This window comes from Apostichopus japonicus, chromosome 20 (assembly GCF_037975245.1).
Source record: "Apostichopus japonicus isolate 1M-3 chromosome 20, ASM3797524v1, whole genome shotgun sequence".
Lineage (NCBI taxonomy): Eukaryota > Metazoa > Echinodermata > Holothuroidea > Aspidochirotida > Stichopodidae > Apostichopus > Apostichopus japonicus.
The window spans coordinates 8,446,465-8,469,628 of NC_092580.1; the positions used below are offsets into that span (position 1 = coordinate 8,446,465).

The 23,164-nt window shown below is 37.0% G+C and overlaps 2 protein-coding genes across 7 annotated transcripts in view; one reads left to right on the forward strand and one right to left on the reverse strand.

The window, feature by feature from the left end:
- The window catches only part of LOC139961764 (uncharacterized), a 31,150-nt gene extending 23,452 nt beyond the window's left edge, over positions 1–7,698 (forward strand). For 2 of the 3 annotated variants that reach the window (XM_071961249.1, XM_071961251.1), the window contains exons 12-13: positions 1,724–1,818; positions 3,135–7,698. In XM_071961249.1, the coding sequence (XP_071817350.1) occupies positions 1,724–1,818; positions 3,135–3,223 (184 nt within the window). In that variant the 3' untranslated portion in view covers positions 3,224–7,698. The remainder of the gene's footprint in view (positions 1–1,723; positions 1,819–3,134) is intronic. The other variant, XR_011791008.1, reaches the window with a different exon arrangement.
- Positions 1–23,164, reverse strand: part of LOC139961761 (phosphatidate cytidylyltransferase, mitochondrial-like) — a 33,162-nt gene that overhangs the window by 5,411 nt on the left and 4,587 nt on the right. The window contains exons 1-9 of one of the 4 annotated variants that reach the window (XR_011791006.1): positions 18,284–18,555; positions 16,271–16,453; positions 15,646–15,738; positions 14,748–14,898; positions 13,775–13,920; positions 12,823–12,982; positions 11,293–11,355; positions 9,774–9,843; positions 261–360 (exon numbers count right to left, since the gene is read on the reverse strand). Coding sequence is in view for 1 of the 4 variants with exons in the window: in XM_071961244.1 (XP_071817345.1) it covers positions 9,774–9,843; positions 11,293–11,355; positions 12,823–12,982; positions 13,775–13,920; positions 14,748–14,898; positions 15,646–15,738; positions 16,271–16,453; positions 18,284–18,403 (986 nt within the window). In the remaining 3 variants the exon portion in view is untranslated. The other 3 variants (XR_011791007.1, XM_071961244.1, XM_071961243.1) reach the window with 3 other exon arrangements.

Here is a 23,164-nt window from a genome sequence, read left to right on the forward strand (position 1 = left end):
CTAGAAGTGTCAAAATTATTCATGCTTACCAGATAAGAAATCCAAATAAAAAACAAAACAAATTCCATTCGAAACCAATTGCTAAGATTAGTAGAGTATGCTTATATTATTAATAATCCATGGAATATGATGATGACATTGCTATGGTCAAGAGATTAATTGCTGATCACTGGTGACACATGCACACATCCAGTTACACTGGTGAGAGGGTTTACACTACTACTATACACAGCCAAGTTAAACTACTGAATACCACTCACCTCCAGGAACCATTTGATCCTGTTCTTCAATCTCCTCATTAACGTAACAAAGGAACAAGCATCTTCCTAGCAACTGATTCATCAGCCACATAGAGGTAACCTGTGTACCTAGTATAGTACATATTGATGCAGTGGTAAGATCCTTATTCACTAGAGGAACTCATGCATGACGAGAGCTTTCCCTCTTAAGTTGATCAAAGCATTATGTCAAATAGTCTTTAGATTATCTTGGTGTGGTCCACCAATTTTTTTAGAGGAGGGTTAAACAACACAATAGGGATTAAGAATGGCCTGAAAGTGTGGGTAGAATCTCAGGAAAGTAATCTCTCCATAATTGGTAAACCTTATTATTGTGACCTTTAAAATCTCAATGAGGACAAACAACATTTTTATGTCCATTTTTGAAGTTATGTTGGACTTCTTCATTGCTGTGAAAAAGTAAAAAGCACTTCTCCCAGCTTTCCTGAGTGTGGGGAAACGTCTTCAAATGTAGTCTCACCATAAACATTGTATGAGGGCGATTAATCAGATGAGAGATGTGCAACAATAGGGCTTAAAATTTGCAGCAGAAGTAATTATTATCATATCATAGGCAGATGTCTATGCAACTGTGATGGAGTGTTGTTTTTGTATGTGATGCTCAACTCGAAAGATTACTCGAAAGATGCATATTGGTGGATGTTCATACTTGGTATGTAGATTCCCCTGGTCAGCATTGTTGGGGTCAAAGGTCATTGAAGGTCAACAGAGCAAGGTCTGAAAACCTTGTAAACATGATAACTGCAGAAGTAAAGTTTGGCTGAACTTCATAAAAGGAGAGAAGATCTGCCTTTGTGAGCTCAAGAATCCTAAAAAGAGTATGTGAGGTGAACAGTAAGAAAACCTGGTAAACATTACAAGTAGGCCTACCTCAGCTATGTTAATCATGTGTAATAATGGTTTAACCTTGAAATCTTCTCTGCAGTGTAACAAATGAATATTCTCATGTTGAAATATGGAGAGAAATCACTGAGCTAATTGGCTTTCTGGTTGTTATTATTACTGCCAAAATATAATTGAATGTGTTAAAGTATTAAATTGGGCCTGACCTTTTGATCCAAAGAAAGATTAAGGTAATCTTCTTTTTGTCCTTCTACAGTTTAACTCCCACCTCTCCTCTTCCCCCTGTTGGTTTCTTTCTCTCTCCTCCCTTTGTCTACTAATACTCTCACATCAATCTCTTTTGTGTTCACCCTGCTCATTAACCTATCTTTATTCTGTGCTTGTATTTTATCCCATTGTAGTTTCTTTCTGTTACTTGTCATTCAGCTCCTGAACAAGATCCTGCTAGGATCGAAACATCAGGCCCACTTAGGTTTACACTTTCTCCTACACAGGCCCTTTAGTGGATAAACAGTTTGCTAACATTTTTTTGTTTTATTGTCATTTTAAAATATAATTGACATAAACTCTTCTTTTTTCAGGTACCGAAGAAACCCACTGAAGCATGTGTATTTGGGAGAAGTCTACCGGCATCAGGACAAAATATCAGATATGGATATCTCTTCCTATGACGAATGTATCCTTTACGCAAGCCATCATATGTTAAGAAAAACATATTTGTCAAACAGGAAATATTAAAAGAAATTATTAGGGGGGGGGGGGTGGTTGTACAGTATCTTTATGGTATATCCTCTTGGTGATTTTCACAATTTTTTTTGTGATCTCTGTGTCCTTACTTTATACAGAGCTTCTCCATCTCTGATATTTCACTAGATTTGAAGACATAACAATTGTTAATGCTGTTTGTGTATTGATGTCAAAGGTCAGTCTTTTAAGTGGGATTTGAGATCATTGCTTGCAAGAGTGTATCACATTGCTACTCCAGTTTTACATTCAGTAAATGTTGTTGATACCTGAAGTATCTTCATCAGTTTCAATGAATGTATCTTCACTAATAAATGCTCACATTGTTAAAGTGACTGTATCAGTTGGGATGTCAGGATCAAAGTGAGCTCATAGGTAATGTAGCATAATTGCAGGCTCTTCTTATATTGTTTTCCCGGAAGGGATATGTCCAACATGGCAACATACAGAACCGCTGTGCTCAAAGCCGAAGATTTTGTTGTTATAAATCCTTTGGCCAGCGACGGCTAGACCGTCATTTCTCAAAAATGTTGCTATTACTAAAATTGTGCGACTATTTGTCAATGTTAGAAAAACATTCCATAGGGTGAATAAAATTATCAAAGGAACTATTCAATTAGGAAATGTTGATAATATTATGCAGTTAACATGTCTGTAAATGTTAACATATGTTGTTAACCCTCCATATAATAGTCCATTTACCTAAAGGTTTGTAGTTTAGTGCCATTATGTTGATAGGGGTCGTGTAAATTGGCTTTAAATTAACTACAAAGGGAAATATATCTATAACGAAAATAACTGCTTGCTCGACAGAAGAATCATAAGGATCACATGTATTCTTTATGTGTTCTGAAATCAAGTTCTCATTCGACTACTCAAAAATGTATATTACCTGCCAACATTACGAGTAGAACCAGGCCTGTGACATAGTGTTAATATGCTGCATATCCATAATATCAACCAACACTGCCTTTCAGGAATCCTTTCATACTGTAAGATTGATTATCAGAATGAGTGGATGGTGTTATGAAAGTTGCCCATAGTTATTGTTGGTTAGTATGCCATTCTGGTTGTTCAAGAGGTTAAAGGTCAATGGTTGTCAGGGACCACGATTCTAACAACTACCACAGATAACAATTGTGTACGAGCTATGTGAGCTTGAGACAAAACAGCTTGGTTCATTGAAGACGATTATTAGAAGATCTTGTCAAACCTGAATCTTATTGCTTCCTTAATATTAATGACTAGATTTGGTGACAGCATCTGATCGTACAGTTGGCATAATGAAGCTAGGATCACCGAGTCACGGTGTGACAGAGTACTGTGAATTAACTTGATGAATAGCCTCAGATCATAAATGGAAGTTGATATTTGACGAAGGTATAGCGCCAGCGTCGGGAAAGACCGATGGGTCAGGATTGAGGATCCATCTGGTCCAACAGAAATGAATATGCAGTGATCAATGATGCAAGCCAGTCCGATACTGACAGACATGCATATTCATGATACCTTATCAAGATGGGAAGCTGCTCTTATTATTATTACAGTACTATTCAAGAGCTCATTACATCGTTAGAACAATATCATTTTATATGAAACATGGCATTGGAGAAGCCCGATGGAATGATGAACAATCACACAAGTTTGTTTTTTCAGGTAGAAGGATTTGTACGTCCATCCTTGATGTCCTCAAGAAGATCCAATGGCCGCCATATTGAGACTTGCTGCCTCACTTCATATTATAGGTATAATTCTCAGGGTTATGTCTATGATGTCACCAATATTTCATATCTGTAAACTAGATCGCTGAGAATATCAAAACACAACTCAATTCAGAAGGAAACAAATATCTTTACACAGAGATTTTTTATATTTATATATGTTAACACTGCAGACAATAGGTGACCAGTTCTTGCATACATGTGGACCTGGTTACGTCTTTTGTACTTTCACATCTGTTGCCTCAAATGAACTTTGACCTCCACAGATTACATAGGATCGTTGTACTTAGAAAAATAGGTTCACATACAAACTAGGTTTTCAAGCTTTACTTTTGGAGTTATCATGCTTTTGTAATAGTTCTGATGACCTCAAATCACCTTTGACCTCTATGGCAATTAATTGTATTCATGTCTTTACTAAACCGGATTCAAATTTCAAGGTGAAGTTCAGATAAGAGGCAGCTCACCTGACATAGCAAATGGAGCTTATACCATAGAAGAAGAGTTTGTCTGTCAACATTGTTCAAATGATGTTACAGCCCTTTTCCTTGGTACTGACAGGGCTTTGTAAATGTTTACACAGAAAGAAGGTCATTGTAGGTGTAAACATAGATACCTTAGTCCTCCTAGTCTTATATTCTTGTCTGAATAAAGTTGATAGCAGTAACAAGCATCAATTGGTAGTGAGATAAAAGAAAGTGCGCAGGAATCAGAAGTCAAAGGTCATATGAAGTGTGTAGCAGTCAAATGGAAGTGTGATTTAAAAGTTCAATCTCCTAGAGGCTTGCTCAAAATTGTTATCAACGTAGATGTAAACATTCAGTTCATTGAGTGGCATAAAAAACATTAAATAAATAATAAAAATGATGCAAAAGAGTAGGTCAGAGTTCTTGCAAAGTGAAAACATTGCTTACAGTACACTGACAATTGTCTCAGGATAGTCCTTGGATCATCTAACAACCTTCACTTACTAGGTTTGGCCTCGAGAATGGTCAAGGGTTGCCGTAGTGTGCTATAACCCCTTCTAGTATTGTTCATCAAATTAAGGGTCCACCTCTCAGTACAGGGTTTGATGTTACTCAATGGGAGATCTATTTTGAAAGGGAAACTACCTGTCAACAATTCTCCCAGCATGCATTTATCAAGTGCTAAAAGAGATGGTTTAAATAAATCCGTAAATCAATTCCAGAATACTGAATGCAATTTGCTAGTGACAACAATAGGAGCTTGTGTTTTCATGTGAATGTTAGAAATTAGGCCCAGGGTCATTTCATTCAAAGAAGTCCATAGTTTTGAAAGGGCTCCTCTTCTAAAATGAATGGGATGGTAGTTAGTTTGTAAGAGAAATGTGAGGGCAACATTGAAATTATTTTAGTCTCCTATCAAACTGAATTTAAATTCAGTTTGGTGGTAGGAGTTCAATATGTGATAACCTACCTTCAGAGTTTATAATGTATGAATACATGAAAATGCTATAATTATGTTGAAATCTGGAACAATTCTTAATTATCAAGGTAATGTAATTATGACTCCAGCAGAATTGGAAACCATTAAATTTTAAATAAGATGTAAATATTTTGGAATTATATCATGTAAAATACAGAGAAAAATATTTATTGCTCACACTGATGATGGAAGTAACATAAGTTGAAAAAACATTTATGAATTTACTCACATCACATAACACATCTGTTATGTTTAATTAATACTCTTCTTAGTACTTTTGTAACAGCAATGCATTTATGTTCCAAATGGTAGCCACTCAAACATAATTTGTTCAGTTTGATAGGATTTTTAGGAATTCAATCACTATTCATACAAGCATGTCTGACCATAAGACAGCTATCATTTATCAATCATCTTGTCTTTGGAACAGGGGTTGTGAGCCCCCTGAAAGAATTGATATTTAAAATTACAAGCAATACAGCTGTACTCGCTATAGCAAGTACTCTCTACAGCAGGTTATCACTACAACTGTACTAGCTATAGCAGGTAGTCACTACAGCTGTACTCTCTATAGCAAGTAATCTCTATCACTACAGCTATCGCTACAGCTATCACTACAGCTGTACTAGCTATAGCAGGTTATCACTACAGCTGTACTCGCTATAGCAAGTACTCTCTACAGCAGGTTATCACTACAGCTGTACTCGCTATAGCAGGTAGTCACTACAGCTGTACTCTTCATAGCAGGTAGTCAATACAGCTGTACTCTATAGCAAGTAATCACTACAGCTGTACTCTTTATAGCAGGTAGTCAATACAGCTGTACTCTATAGCAAGTAATCACTACAGCTGTACTCTCTATAGCAGGTAGTCACTACAGCTGTACTCTCTATAGCAGGTAGTCAATACAGCTGTACTCTATAGCAAGTAATCACTACAGCTGTACTCTCTATAGCAGGTAGTCAATACAGCTGTACTCTCTATAGCAGGTAGTCACTACAGCTGTACTCTCTATAGCAAGTAATCACTACAGCTGTACTCGCTATAGCAGGTAGTCACTACAGCTGTACTCTTTATAGCAGGTAGTCAATACAGCTGTACTCTATAGCAAGTAATCACTACAGCTGTACTCGCTATAGCAGGTAGTCACTACGGCTGTACTCTTTATAGCAGGTAGTCAATACAGCTGTACTCTATAGCAAGTAATCACTACAGCTGTACTCTTTATAGCAGGTAGTCAATACAGCTGTACTCTATAGCAAGTAATCACTACAGCTGTACTCTCTATAGCAGGTAGTCACTACAGCTGTACTCTCTATAGCAGGTAGTCAATACAGCTGTACTCTATAGCAAGTAATCACTACAGCTGTACTCTCTATAGCAGGTAGTCAATACAGCTGTACTCTATAGCAGGTAGTCACTACAGCTGTACTCTCTATAGCAAGTAATTACTACAGCTGTACTCGCTGTAGCAGGTTATCACTACAGCTGTACTCGCTATAGCAAGTAAATTACAGCTATACTTGCTATAACAGGTAGTCACTACAGCTGTACTCTCGATAGCAGGTTATCACTACAGCTGTACTCTCTATAGCAAGTAATCACTACAGGTGTACTCTCTATAGCAGGTAGTCAATACAGCTGTACTCTCTATAGCAGGTAGTCACTACAGCTGTACTCTCTATAGCAAGTAATTACTACAGCTGTACTCGCTGTAGCAGGTTATCACTACAGCTGTACTCGCTATAGCAAGTAAATTACAGCTGTACTTGCTATAACAGGTAGTCACTACAGCTGTACTCTCGATAGCAGGTTATCACTACAGCTGTACTCTCTATCAAACAAGCACATTTTTGGGGTTGTGTATTGCTTGCATTTATCTTCATCAAGTATCTTCCACCATTTGTCTGAAGGAGCTGGACAACTCAAGTAAATGTATAGCTTGAAATAGTATGTGTGGATTACAAGTGTTCCTTGCAATCCTAGAATGATAAGACAACTTCTACAAAGCAAACTTTGGAGACATTCTCCTGTGCTGGCTAGATAAACATGTTCTTGTTCATAATACTGATGACAAAGGACAGTGGCAAGTCTGTGATGATCTCATCAACACAATGCAGGAGGAAATTTTAATGAATACAACATGGCTTGCTTTTACTGTACAAGTTAAATACTTTATCTAACCTTAGATCAAGGTGAAGCTACAAACTTTACCAGAGGTTCTTATTCCACATCATACCTGAACATTCCCATCTTAAATGTTAAGCTTCTGTTCAGTGTATAGAACAGTTGTCTATTTGGATGAATTCTAGAGGGTTTACGACCGTTGTTATCACATCAGAAAATTAACAACCACAGAAGGAAAGTATCTGCACGGCACAAGCAAGTCATAGTTTATAGTTCATAATTCATATGTAGCTCTGTTAGAACAACTGTAAGCAGTTACAAAGATGAATAAGAATAATTTATGACAAAAGTAAGTATAATAGGAAGGAATCATGACATGAATATCACCATAAAGTTATGAATTATGTGAGTCACGATTCGTAATAAAGGATCATGTATAATTATGCCAAGACCATTTGTAAGTCGTAACCTCTTTGATAGGTTTGTTAGAATATTGCAATATATTTATTTCATTTAAACTCATTTTGTCTCCTTGTTATCCTTCCTGTTGAGTGGCTAACATCACAATAATAAGGAATTCAATGTCTCTGGAATGTCTTTAAAATCCCTAGTTGAGGTTCAGGGTAGGCCACCGATGACACAGTAGTGTTTTGGGGGAATTTCATGCTCTCGTAGTATAATTCATTAATAAGGGGGGGGGGGATCCTGGGGACTTTGCTGCAGCATTTGCAAATATTTATTGTGCTCTTCAAACGATCTTAAAATACAGTTCCTGAGAAGAACTCAATCTCAGCAGAATGTATGATGCAACCACCAGTGAGCAACCTAGTGATTTCCCCAAGAAATGTAGACATTAGGAAGATGCAGATGGAAAAATTAAAAGCTGTAATTTTCTTCATTTTTAATATTTTTATTTTCACTGGAAGATGTGACACCCCTGCCCCCAAGCACCCCTCCCCCAGAAATTCATCCCCTTTAGTAGCCTACAAAAGCACTAGCTACCCAGTCTGGAGTTATTAACACACATAACAACAGTTCACCACAAAGTAGTTTTTGTAATCATTCTCATAATTCAATATTTAAGAAAGACAAACTCCACAGGATTTATTTAACATTAATGTTAGAATACATATTACATTTTTTCAGGCAGATTACACATAATGAAAACATTCACAGTAATTATACTGTTATATCTCTTTGATAAATACTTTCACTGCTGTTGAATTTTATTTGTTGTTTGAAAACATTGCACTAATACGACAAAATGAGATTTGTGGCTTGCTGCTGATTATAAACAAAGACATAGGAATATCATTGTCACTAATCTGTTAGAGACTAGAGCAAGCAATGTTTGCAATGGAATTTCATTTGCAAAGATCACAAGTGGGTTAAATGTCCGCCCAATCAGAGATTGGTAAAAGCCAATCTTAACGATGTCTGTGCAACAGTATAAACATACTGGAGGTTATCCCACATGTCTGTCAATCACAGTATCAGCATACAACATAGGGAGTGTTGTGTAGTGTCCTTCCAATGGACCACATGTCTTCATGAAACTATGCAGTGCTAGAGGATATCTCTCCACTGGACTGACTATTATAATAACCTTAAACATAGTGGTGGGTATCCCACTTGACTTACATATCCTTTCATTGAATAAAAGCATAGAACCTAATAAATAGAGCTAGAGGATATCTCTCCACTGGACTGGCTGTCTATAATAACCTTAAACATAGTGGTGGGTATCCCACTTGACTTACATATCCTTTCATTGAATAAAAGCATAGAACCTAATAAATAGAGCTAGAGGATATCTCTCCACTGGACTGACTATTATAATAACCTTAAACATAGTAGTGGGTATCCCACTTGACTTACATATCCTTTCATTGAATAAAAGCATAGAACCTAATAAATAGAGCTAGAGGATATCTCTCCACTGGACTGGCTGTCTATAATAACCTTAAACATAGTGGTGGGTTTCCAACTTGACTTACATATCCTTTCATTGAATAAAAGCATAGAACCTAATAAATAGAGCTAGAGGATATCTCTCCACTGGACTGGCTATCTATAATAACCTTAAACATAGTGGTGGGTTTCCAACTTGACTTATATATCCTTTCATTGAATAAAAGCATAGAACCTAATAAATAGAGCTAGAGGATACCTCTCCACTGGACTGGCTATCTATAATAACCTTAAACATAGTGGTGGGTTTCCAACTTGACTTATATATCCTTTCATTGAATAAAAGCATAGAACCTAATAAATAGAGCTAGAGGATACCTCTCCACTGGACTGGCTATCTATAATAACCTTAAACATAGTGGTGGGTTTCCAACTTGACTTACATAACCTTTCATTGAATAAAAGCATAGAACCTAATACATTGTGCTGCAGGATATCCCTCCACTTGACAGGATTCCAATATATAACCTTAGTTTGCAGAGGGTTACTTCAAGCATTTACCTTTTACCTTCTTGAACCCATTCGAAATGAAAGGTTTTTAACTGAAGAGTCAGTCCCAAGAATGATGTTCTAGGTAGCATATTGAATGTAAAAATAAACTCTATTAATAATAAATGATCACCTATTATTGGAGGTGCTCTTCCACATCTTCATGAGTTTTTGACTGCTGTATTTAACTGTCTTTACAACACCTGAAAGAAAAGTAAATACACATTACCATGGTAATCATCTATGAACATTACTAATACTAACTAGATTTAAACAACACTGCACTGAAAACCTGGTCAACAGCAGTAAGAGGAAGCTGCAATAAGACTTAAACTTGCCATAGCTTGCAGTGATGGCTGCAACAGTATGGCTACACTAATGCAAGGAGGTGCACAGTATGGATAGTCCTAATGCAGCGAGAGGCACAGTATGGATAGTCCTAATGCAGCGAGAGGCACAGTATGGATAGTCCTAATGCAGCGAGAGGCAAATTATGGATAGTCCTAATACAGTGAGAGGCACAGTATGGATAGTCTTAATGCAGCGAGAGGCACAGTATGGATAGTCCTAATACAGTGAGAGGCACAGTATGGATAGTCCTAATGTAGCGAGAGGCAAATTATGGATAGTCCTAATACAGAGAGAGGCACAGTATGGATAGTCCTAATGCAGCGAGAGGCAAATTATGGATAGTCCTAATACAGTGAGAGGCACAGTATGGATAGTCTTAATACAGTGAGAGGCAAATTATGGATAGGCTTAATGCAGCGAGAGGCAAATTATGGATAGTCCTAATACAGTGAGAGGCACAGTATGGATAGTCTTAATGCAGCGAGAGGCAAATTATGGATAGTCCTAATACAGTGAGAGGCACAGTATGGATAGTCTTAATGCAGCGAGAGGCAAACTATGGATAGTCCTAATACAGTGAGAGGCACAGTATGGATAGTCTTAATGCAGCGAGAGGCACAGTATTAAAATTCCTAATGCAGTGAGAGGCACAGTATGGATAGTCTTAATGCAGTGATAGGCACAGGATTAAAAGTCCTAATGTAGTAAGAGGCATTTATGGATAGTTCTTGTGCTGCAAGAAGCACAGTATGGATATTTTTAATGCAGTGAGAGGCACAGTAGACCACTTTACAAGTATTTTCTTTATTTTAGTTTTTATTTATGAATAACCATTATCTAATTTACAAATTGGTGATGTAAAGGGAGCGCCACTACGATTCTGTTATGTTATCCCTTTCTTTTCACAACCTTCGTTTTAAGGAAACTGAGCATAGGTTTGTGGCCTAAGGCAATTGTTTGAAATATTTTTTCTTTGAAAAGAGGAACACCACATTATTCAAGTGATATATATGGGCTAGTAATTAGGGTTAACTTATTTAGGCTAAAATAAGAAATTTCGATGAGCGCAACACTCTATGTCATAGTTTGCATATAATTAATGAGTTTCCCAGATTTATCAAAAACTGCAAATGTGTATATCTTGGATACGAAAAGAGCTTTTAAAATAAACTTCAACAGGTTATGAATGGGATTATCACACGACAAATGTGCTGAAAAGGTGTTTGTAATACTTTAACATTGTTTGATAGATGTTCACTTTTACTTTCATTTCTGACGTCTTAACTCTCTCATTAACTTACCTGCAGCAGGAATAGCTTTCAAGCTCTGGCTTCTACTAGACTTTTCCACAATTTTCTGCAGAGCTGTAAGGAAAATAACATATCTTGTAATGCATGTGCAACTACTTAAATTAAATATTTCACATGATCCATATATAGAAATAAACAAGTTTACGGCTTCTCACTTGACTGTCATAAATAATAACAGGGTACCAACTACCAAGATCAAAGACTATTGTCTGGTGTTGCTCTGTGGACAAATAAATGCATCTACAGTCTGTGTTCATTTCTTTTATTTAAATAGAATCAAACGAAAGAAAGTGGAATAACTTATGATCAATTTCTCTCTGATTTAGTTGTGACTGAGTATAAACGTAGATTCATGTACCTCAGATGTGTATAATATACAAATCCATTATCTCTCATTTAGTTGTGACTTAGAGAAGGATTAAGTGTTTAAAGTCTCGAACACTGTGTTTAATCTTATCTGGGCAGCTTCTGCCAATCATTCACTACTCTGTCAGTAAACACTAATATGTCCAGTTTCCCATGCATAAATGTTCACCAATTAGTGAGTAATTGCCTGTAGAACATGATTGAAAGGTTTTCTCAGCAGCCTTTGCGTATTTAAATGTTCAGCCAATTTCCAGTAGCCTACTTCATAATTCATGAGCATTTCAAAACAGCCAATACGCAGGAAGCAATTATTGCATAACACTATTGAGACCTATTGATAAGTATTATCAATAAACACAGATGGGTACATGTGTAATCAATCTCTGCAGTGTAGAACCACACATACAATAACATGGAATAGAATCACAGTATAGGTATGCAGCACACTTTATGCGCAGACAACATTGCCTGCCCACGTACCCCACAAAGGAAAAAAAGCGAGAGCAAAGTTAGAAGTCTGACCTTCAAAGAGTGAATATTGGGAAGGAATTGTCAGATGGCAATAGTTAAAGCTGACGAAAGGTTTTAGTTCCAACGTACAGGTGGCTAAAATACTTCTTTTCATGTTTGTACTAATGGTTAGGTTACATTTGTGTCTAACCCAATCTCTCTTACCTCTGATGTGAGTATTCATTGATTACTAACAGCTGAGCTAATGAGTTTGCAAGATTTGACAAATTTATGCCGTTATCTTCATAATTTCAATGAAAGGCAGTCATATAAACAACTTGCTCAGGCATTAACAGTAATATGTGATTGATTCACAGCAATTTCATAATGGCTTGGTCCAAAATAAACACTAATTCCTACTATTATAAAAGCATAGATTCATTTACCTCAGATTTGTAAAACATACCTTCATTTACCACTGATCTGTGCACTCTCTCAGCTAGAGGGCACTTTAGTGTAAACATACCGTCATTTACCACTGATCTGTGCACTCTCTCAGCTAGAGGGCACTTTAGTGTAAACATACCTTCATTTACCACTGATCTGTGCACTCTCTCAGCTAGAGGGCACTTTAGTGTAAACATACCGTCATTTACCACTGATCTGTGCGCTCTCTCAGCTAAAGGTAACTTTGTGCAAACATACCTTCATTTACCATCTTTGCCTGATTTTTATCCTCTGATATTCTTTTAAGCATTTCTTCTAAATCTCCTCCTCTGTTGTCTCCATTTTTAATCATCAAATGCTGCAAATGAGAGGGCAATCTCTGCAAATGGCTGAAGATACAGGCTGAGCTAGTTTCTTGCTGAAATTAAAAGAAATTAGACATAAATTTCTACTATGCACTAACTACTACTGTTGCTTCATAATGTGAGTTCTTCAATGTGCCATGAAGGGTAAAAAATTATCAATAAGCTATTCCAGAATTCACTGCCCTCTTGCCTGTAGCCATATGATAATCAAGGACAATATGTTTACCACCATATCTCAACACAATCACTATTCAAGTGTTACATTTAGAAATTTCTACTAAGTATTAACTACTACTGTTGTTTCATAATGTGAGTTCTTCAAATGTGCCATGCCAAGTTAACAATTATCGATAAGCTATTCCAGAATTCACTGCCCTCTTGGCTGTAACCATATGATAATGAAGGACAATATGTTATCACCATATCTCGACACAATCACTATTCAAGTGTTACATTTGGCATTAGCAAGATAACCAGAAAGAATTGGTTTGAAAAGCTGTTGCATTGGTAGACATTTCCAACTTTATGGGGTATTACTTAAACTAAAATTGATCAAAGTTATCTTAATACCAGCTGGTTCATTTGCTTCTCATGATACAATTCCAATTGTTTATTGACACTTGTTGCCCAGACACAGTAGTACCATTAATCACATACTAGCCACAAAATAACAAAGAAAAGAGATGTGTAGTGTAAAAGATCAGTAACAGGACTTATTCCAATTTCTGACCCAAAGGTTAGAAAAATATCCTGATACATTTCATCTTTTATAGGAATGTAGGTAGCATTTGAGGCAGAGAATTTCCTGAAATCCTTACACATTTTTAACAGATATTAACTCTGACCTGATAGATTCCTTTGTCCTTATCCCAGTGAAGATGATCCTCCTCTTCCAGAAATCCTCTGTAATATTCTTGGAAATGCTTCAGGTTTGGCTTGACAATATTATGAACTTTATTCTTGTTTTCTCCAAATGTCATTCTGAAATCACCTGCGTAATCAAAAATACATCTGTAGAGTTTTGTGTTAAGCGAAGAAGCAGCATAACACTTATGGGCGAAACAGGGACAGTTGAGCTTAGACCTTAACACAAGGAACTAATAGCAGTAGCCCATGTTTCATGTTCACAACTTCTATTTACTCTTAAAGAATAAAACTACACAAAACCAGCATGACCACAGACTTGGAAGTTATTGAATAGCAATGTTCTTGCACTGATGTGGACTTACATATATCAAGTGCGAGCTTCATACAAGTTTTGATTCTTGCAGTTATTGTATTAGCAAGGTTTTCAGTCTTTGATCTCATTTGATCTTTCACCTTGACACAAACAGTAGGGTTTTGTACTCACTTAGGTGAATCTACATACAGAGTATGAAATTCATCCAATGTTAACTTTTGAAGATATCATATTTACAAGGTTTTCCGACTTTAATCTCCACACAATACTAGGGTTCTCATACTCTCATTGGTGGAGCTACTTACAAAGTGTGATAGGTTGGTGAAAGATTCATTTTGTAGTAACTGTTTCCAATGGTTTGACAACTCTTGACCTCCACATAAAACAACATGGTCATCCAAGCTGTACTTTTTGTAATTGGCATTTTACAAAGTTTTCTTGATTACCGTTGAGTTCAAATGACCTTTAACCTCTATTTAAAACAATACGGTACTTGAATATACTGAGATGGACTCACATATCAAGTACACACACACACACTACCACTATCACTGTTGCATAGATTCCTTTCGCAAGGACCTAAATATAAAGAAATCCTTAGACTTGTAAGGCTTGCAGCAGCATTTGATGAGACCCACCGTGATAGGATAAGCCAGCAATGGTGTGGAAAAGCTGCTCCTCTGAGAAAGATTCTGGTAGAAGCAGTAGAGCAGTTGTTAGAGCACTTCTCAGGTTAGTTTGTAGAGCTGCAGAGAGAGATTTGTTGTTGTCTCTTCTGATAATATTCACCTATTCAAAGACAGAAAGTTGAAAATCTTTATTTCTATTAACGAAAAAAATAAATTCATTTACCGTTGCAACTGCTGTCCAGTAGCAAAGTTTTAATCAGCCAGCTATAAGTCATCTTGTATTACACAGCAAAATATTAAACCAAATGCACACATTCCATAACATTTGCAACACACAAAGCCATTTCAAAGTATTAGTCCCTTGTTTATTATGTGAATCATAAACAAAGCTGTATGCACAAAATATTAAACCAAATGCACACATTGCATAACATTTGCAGCACACAAAGCCTTTTCGAAGTATTTAGTCCCTTGTTTATTATGTCAATCATCAACAAAACTGTGTTCACTTAATGTTACCAAATAAAACCCCTCATCCAAATCCAGGTCATTAACATTATTTGATTCCTACGTTACACAGAACAAACATTTCTGATTTCAGTTAAACATCTTTACAGCTCATGCTTTACTTGTATAGACTGCAGTTTTCAGAAATTCTTTCATAACCAAAAAGAAAAAAAACAATGCTAAACAACTGAATGCACCAAAACAACCAAGCTGTAATATGTGGACAATCCAGGATTTCTAATCTATGTTCTAGAAGTGTTCATGTCTTGAATATTTGGATCCACGTAAGTTGTTAATGTAAACTGTAGTAATGTCACCAACTGAACATTTGCACATACATTTATAGGTGATTGAAATGTCTTCTTAGTTTCTATGCAGTTATTTAGTATTTTCTGCTTACCGGTTTATGAAGCCTTCCACTGATGTACAGATGGTTCCATTTATTCAAATCTTCAGTAAGGCTGTCCACTTGAACGACACCATACTTAATCAACTGAAAAATAAAAAATAAACCAAAAATGAACATGAAGGACTACAGAGCTAAAAATTTCATAAACAAGTATATTACATTTAAACTTCCAAGGGCTTTAAATAGCATTGGTAAAAGAGTGCACATGCACATATATCACACCATTGACATTATCACCAGCAAGGGTCAGTTTATCTGAAGCCTAAGTTGGACAAAACATTCCCACTGTTTCTTGTGAGTGTTATTACTAGTTGGTGCTTTGAATGGCTTAAAACAACCAGACAGTGTATAAAAAATAACTGTGCAAGACAGCTCTATACTGTACAAGATGTCCAGTTTTAAAAGAACATTCCAAAATGTTCTGTTTAACTCCAACTTTTGATTAAGTTTAAGAACTTGAAATGATTATTTTAAAAACATCGATGTTTAATATACAATGCACTTAACTTCCATATTCAATACATCATTTCTTGATGATAACATTTAATACGTATCATTGTGATACTTCAATACCAATCAATTATTAATTTTAATGAATGATACAGAGCATTCATACCCTTTTCTCACAATGTACAAGCGTGTTATAATAAACCCCAGCTCCGATTTTCTCTTGAAAGGCTGTAATAACTGAAGGTCCCATAAACCTGAGTCCTGAATAGTGGACAGGGTTTCTTTCCATATTCTCAGCATGCCAATCCTTGGTTTTGTCAACAGCAAACACCAAATCTATCATGTTATTCTGAGGGAAGGAAATTTAAGAAGGAGAATTGTTTATGTGAAAGATGATTTATGGAGCATAGATCTACTTGTAATTAGTGACTGAGTACTGAACATAAGGCTGTAACTGATCATAGAAAAACACCCTCCTAGTGTTGGGTATAGAAACATACTTCCTTGAGAGGCAATAGCTATATTAACATTTTCATTGCCACCTAGCTCTCTCTCATTAAAGTTTAGGAAGAGTTTTACATTTGTAGAACCATATAAATGAGCAAAATAAAACGAAACAGTTGATGAAAGTCGTAGTAGTGTATATTCAAACGTTTTCGAAGATTTCCCATCTTCCTCGTCAGGAAATAGATAACAATATAGTCACTTATGTATAGTGCATACAAAAGTTGTAGTATTAATGTTGACTATCCATGAAGGCCGATACTTTGTATATTCTTCGGGAATCCACCGGACATTTAATGTGTGGGATGTAGCAATGCAACCCACCAATTACTAGCAGCTTCAGTTATTCAATTATTCAATATTAAGGATTATTTTATATATACGGATCTATCCTGGAAATGACAGTTCAAGTTCCCTGGACCGACACCAAGGAGGGTTAAACTTGACAGAACTATTATTAGAGGTTAGTAGTATTTATTATTATTAACAAGACCTCTAAAAACCTCCTTTCATCACATACCTTCAGCATTTCACATTAATAAATACACTGTGAACTTACAGAGTCTGATGTCCTAAAGTACAAAGGTTTGAGGGCGTATTGGCCAAAATACTGTTTTTGGTATCAGAGGCACTACACACCATTTCCAGCTACTGTGCATATCCACCAATTTTCTCATTTGGAAAAGTTGATCATCTGAGGCTTAAATTTCAGTGTAATACATCGATTCAATCACAAGAAGGAGTGAGGCAGTATCTTGATGTTACATGCGACATTGAAAATTGTGCAAATGTTTTAAGCTCATATGACTTTACAGCTCAGGGAATTCCTCAAAAATCCTACTTTTAAAGAGCTGTATACATATTAGTATTCCCTTTATTGTAATTAAAGGTGAATGTCTACTAAATTTACTGAGATTTTGTCCAAAAATAGATAAATGGGAACAAAAGTTTGTATAGCGATGATCCCATGGAATAAGTACCACTAGTACTACTACTACTGCTAGCAGCTTCCCTGTTTAGGATCTATAGGAATAGTTCACATTAGGTACAATGGATGTGGTATAATCTGATACTATTAAAAGTTTGTGTTCACGCTACACTAGATATGAAAAATTTATGCAATAAGTTTGGGGGGAATGTCCAACAATGTATGCTGTGTTGAGCATATAGGCTCAAACATAAAACAGATGATTCTTACTCTGTTTCTAAATCACTAAAGCAATTGCCCTCATGCATTCGGCATTTTGGGTAGTCCGATGACCTAATTTGCACATCCTGGATAATCTAAAGATTTCAAGACTGGTAAGGTTTCTTCAAAAAATGGACATAACATGAATAGGGTCTTTTATAAGCTACTGTAAGGCTTCCTCATCCTTGGGTCTCTAAACTAAACTGAAAGAAATTATTTGCATATCATAGCATGGTTCTGATTTGATAATCAAAAAGATATTACTGTCCGATTTTCTTCTCAAATTTATATTCAAAATTTGTTCGCATTGCATCACATGTAGTGTCAACGTACTCATTATTATACAGACTTTTCATCTTTCTTTATCGTTTCGTACTGCACCAGTTACACCCAGTCTCAGGTGTACAAGGCACAGCCAAAGTACTGTAGTAATGTTAGGTCACTTGCATAACGATGTAGGATATATATATATGCTATTACACTTACTGGATTGGCATTACCATCCTGGTGGAATACCCCAGAGCCGTATGCAAACGCAAACGTAATGTCTGACGGGAAGTGCTTCAGAATCCTTGTGAATAAAAACCTATTCATGTTGGACGTCATTTTGTATCGACAGATTCTGATGCGCTTGCCGATGTAGCAGTAGACCTATAGCCCGGGTTCTAAATGGAAACGTTTTGAACTACACCATAAATTATGTTTGGACTGGCCTACAACACTAACAACTGATCGTGTAACTAGTCTAGCACTTCATTACATCGTGAACGTAGAGGAGGTTGCATTGACATATTATAAAACCTGTCCCTTGAAACATGCGTTGAAGGGAAACGTAGGAGAGTCTAGCGTTTGCCAGTAGCAACTTAAAATTGAAATAACACATCATTAATTTGCTATAAAAGTCAATCATTTGTTATAAAAAACATTATAATAACCTGTAATGACAAATTAATCATTTTTAATAACAAATTAATCATTTTTTTGCACGGCTCTATAATAGGCCTTCGTAAAACGACCGATAAGTTTCTGAAGAAATTTTAGACGCATTCCTACGAAAGGAGAATAGAACAATACACTTTTAGTACGACATCTATTTGGGTAAGACTGTAGAGAAGTGCGGTAAACAGACGTTTGCAAAACAGGGAGGGGTGCCATGTGCCAGTTAAGTTGGGATGGTACGCGTATCATGTGTAATGAGCAGTACGTAAAAGATCTCCCCCCCCCCCTCCCCACCCATTATTCTTCAATTTCTAACCATTTTGTCATTGGTCACGATCTTTATATTAGCAATCGAAACTTGATAAAAGAAACTGAAGAGCAAAAGCCCTTCCATGTCATTGATTGGCTCTCAACGGCGAATGTTTCAAGTCTGTGGTATAGATGGTAGCTTTACAAAAACTTCTGTCGAAAACATCTCACAATCGATTTGCGCCAGTCGTCCTCCACGACAGCTTACCCTGTCCTTAACATGTGGAACCCGGCACCATGTAGTTCTCCCAACTGGCCTGTTTTATTCCTGCGATGAATCCCTGATGGGGAAATTCGCAGCTAGTTATCATATCAACCGTTTTCATGTTATGCGAATTGGGATGCGATATTCAGTCAGTTGCCTGTTGCAGCCTATTGAACCATAGTTACGGCTCAGTGCCATGGCAATGGTGATATAGGAATAGGCGATGGGGTTTCCATTTTCGGGTTAGATGACGTAACATGTACCGTACCCTTTATAAATCTTATTGTACAACTTATTTGCGTATACACATCACTCCATCAACGCCCCCCCCCCCCCCTAAGGAAAAATGCATACTAGCACTGTGCAATATCCAATGTGCAAATTGGGAAACAAGGAACAAGTTTTCTTTCGAGACCAAAATGAGGTGAAATCATGCTAATTGCTAAAGTAGGAATCTGCCGAATTAGAGTTTATTGTTAAGAGCTTAACAAACTATTTCCATTCGAAATAGCTTTGACCCACAGAAATTCATTAACAGTCAGGGGGCGTAGCCATGATTTGCAACGCTTTAGGCACGACTATCTGAGCGGAGCGCCACCATCGGTTGGCGCGGAGCGTACAAGAAAATTTCTGGTTTTACAAACCCCCCAGATGGCCGGAAACGGCCCTTCCCGAGTGTTCATTCTGGTTCCCTGGCCTCTCGCTAACTTGAGACACCTCATTCAATATCACTTTGAAACCCCCAAAACCCAACCTCTGGTACTTGTAGATAGAAAGATAGGCCAGAAATGTCTTTGATACAACTATAGCCAGTAATTGTCTTTTGATACAACTGTAGCTAGTAAATGTTTATCGAAAAGGCTGTTTTGGAACTTGGAACGCCGATCGTGAAACAACAGGCAACAAAGTGCTGCAGCTCTATACATATAAAGTCTGTTAATCAACGATAGGCTTATTTGACTGTGGAATGTTTCTCAACTGAAATTTTATTTGCGTAAACGGGTTCTTAACTAGATGTTAAAAAACTGACAAAATCGGATCCTAGTCTTTTTCGGCGGGTAGAGTGTTGAATGAAACGGCACGCGATAGAAATGACAGCCTAGATGACAGAAGAATAGATCACTTAAGTTAGCCATATTCTTGCTACATTCATTTCAATAGTTTTTCCTGTCTTGGATCTTAAACTCGTCCAGCAAGCTTATGGATTTGAATTATGGGTGTTTTAAAAAAAAAAGTTAACCTGGCCAAAAAAGTGCAGGCCCGGGCTTACAGTGCTACATACTGGCTACGCCCCTGATAGTTCTAAATTAGGATTAGATCTCTTACTGAAATATCGCTGACCTAATAAGGTGATCAAGAGTACAATTTTTATGTAGAAAAATGGCACATTTTTAACCTGAGGAAAAGTGGGGGGACGTGCCACCGTGCCCCCCCCCGTTCCGCCGCCCTTGTATTCTTGGCAATGGAAAATGTGATGTGTATCATGATGACCATAGATGATCATAACTGTTAACCCTGGTAACTACAAATGTTAACACTTAATTTACAATAATGAATTAATAAATTGTAACTATGAAATACTATAGGTATTACACAATAGTAATTCCACTAGCTGTTACAAATTTACAAAACATTGTAAACACTTAATGATCCCTTATTATGAATTAGTAAATTCAGTGTTACCAAGTAACGTTTCATGACAAATGTAATAGTTCTCATTAAAACAAATAAATTGCATTAACAAATCAATAATCATTTAAAGAAATTACAATTCGTATGAAATAAAAATTTGTATATAATTGCATGTTAAAAATTCTTCATGTGTGGTACTTATTAATACGACATTAATTGTTACAAAATAATAATTCATCATTATGAAGTAATAACTCATTTTTAACAAGTAATATTTCATTAAAACATACAAGTATTTCATTACAGCAAAATCATAATTCGTACTAACAAATCAATAATTTTTTGGGAAAATTACAACTGGTAATCACGAATTATTAATTAAAAAAACTAATGGGCTTAATTGTACGTCTTCTCAACATGCACAAACTCCCGAAGATTGAGTACCAACCGATACTGAATGAAATGGATCAAAACAAACGACTATGAGGGTAAAGTCTAGTATTTGGGATTGGCCGCAAGCTGAGGAATAACAGCACCGTACTCATACACTCATCATACTAACGTTAGGTTTGTACTGCGAAAGATCCATCTTTTTTTTCCAGAGGCCTAAAGAAGCACGCCTCCTTTTATAACAGTTGATTCACTGCAATCAAGCAAATCTGCCGTTCTTCTGTTGTTGAAACCGATTTTCAAAAATTCCTCGAGTTGTATATCATCGTTTTGATCTATTTTAATTTGTGATTGAAAATTCAATGAACGAGTACGAGTGCGAACGGTCGACGCACCCAGGGACGTAGCTAAGGCCTGATGATTGGGGGGGGGGGGGGGGTGTAGTGGCTGAAATTCCAACTGGATGGGTTTTGGAGCCAGAAAATTCCGACTGCTGCCTTGTACCCCCCGCCCCCCCCCCGCACTAATCGTCAACGATACGGTCAGTGTCAGTCAGACACCCCATTTCTCGCGACTGCACTTATGTTCCGAACTTTTTTCGATACATTTGTACTTTATGGGGCAAAGTTTTTGCTTATGTTGATGGCACTTTTAAGCTTCCGTAGATTAGCATTGGTGTTTTAATTGTATACCGTAGAGACAATGTATACCCCAACGACGTAGCCAGGAGTTTGAAAGAGGGAGCACCTTTTGCGATTGATATGGGGGAGGGGTCTAAGGGGAAGGGTCTCCCCCTCCCCTTTGAGATATTTTTGAACAATTGAAGGTCCTTAGATGCGATCTGGTGCAATTTGTTGCCAGTTTCATCATTATCATATGATATCATATTATCAGCAGATTTTGTTTCCTGTTCGAATTCTTTTACATGTTCTTTTACATTATATACCAGAAATACATTTGACAAACTTAACTGATGGACAATATAAACTTTCATATTTTTTAAGACAGCTAGATGTGCAGTGGCGTAAAAACAAATATTGTTATCGCCGTGTATTAGCAGTGTAATAACAACAGTTTTTAAACATATTTTTCGACACTGAAAGGGGGGAGCAGTCGCTCCCTTGCTCTCCCTGGCTACGTCCCTGTATATCCTGAACTTACTTGAAGCTAGCGAACAGGGTCGACCCACCCAATAGCAAAATTAATACATAAATTATCCGAATTGAAGCTGGCGAACGTTGTATTTTTTTTTAGAGTATTCAAAATCATACGAAGTTTTGTATGGTGGAGTATAAGGATCGCGAGATACAATTTCTCAATGTGACGAGGAAAACGTGGTAAATATGACTGATTAAAGGTCAATTTTGATCGAAAATTTTATGCCACTCACAAATTACAAGAACATATGAAAATAAGAGTGCGACAGTCAGAAAAATTAGAGTGCGACAGTCGGAAATTCCGAATTGAAGCTGGCGACAGTCGGAAATTCCGACAGACGGAAATTCCGACTGTCGCACTCAAATTTTCCAACTATCGTCATTTTTACCAAGATTGGGGGGGTGAGACACCCCCCCACACCCCCCCTCTAGCGACGTCCCTGGACGCACCTCGACTCTGCGATTGAAAATTTCACGCTGCCCACGATATAAATATGCAAGTTTGGCTGTCACTCAAATGGACTATCTCTGAGACGACGATCTCTGATTGAACGATCTCTGAATGGACGATTTCTGAATCACGACCATTTCTCAGTCGCGACGGTTCTAAGTCAACGGCCATTAATGAATGGACGGTTCCCGAAAAGTTGGGTGGGTGTGTTTGCGCGGCAATCTCTGATTAGACGGTCTGTGTATCAACTGCCATCTCTAAGTGGACGGCGCCTCACGTTAAAC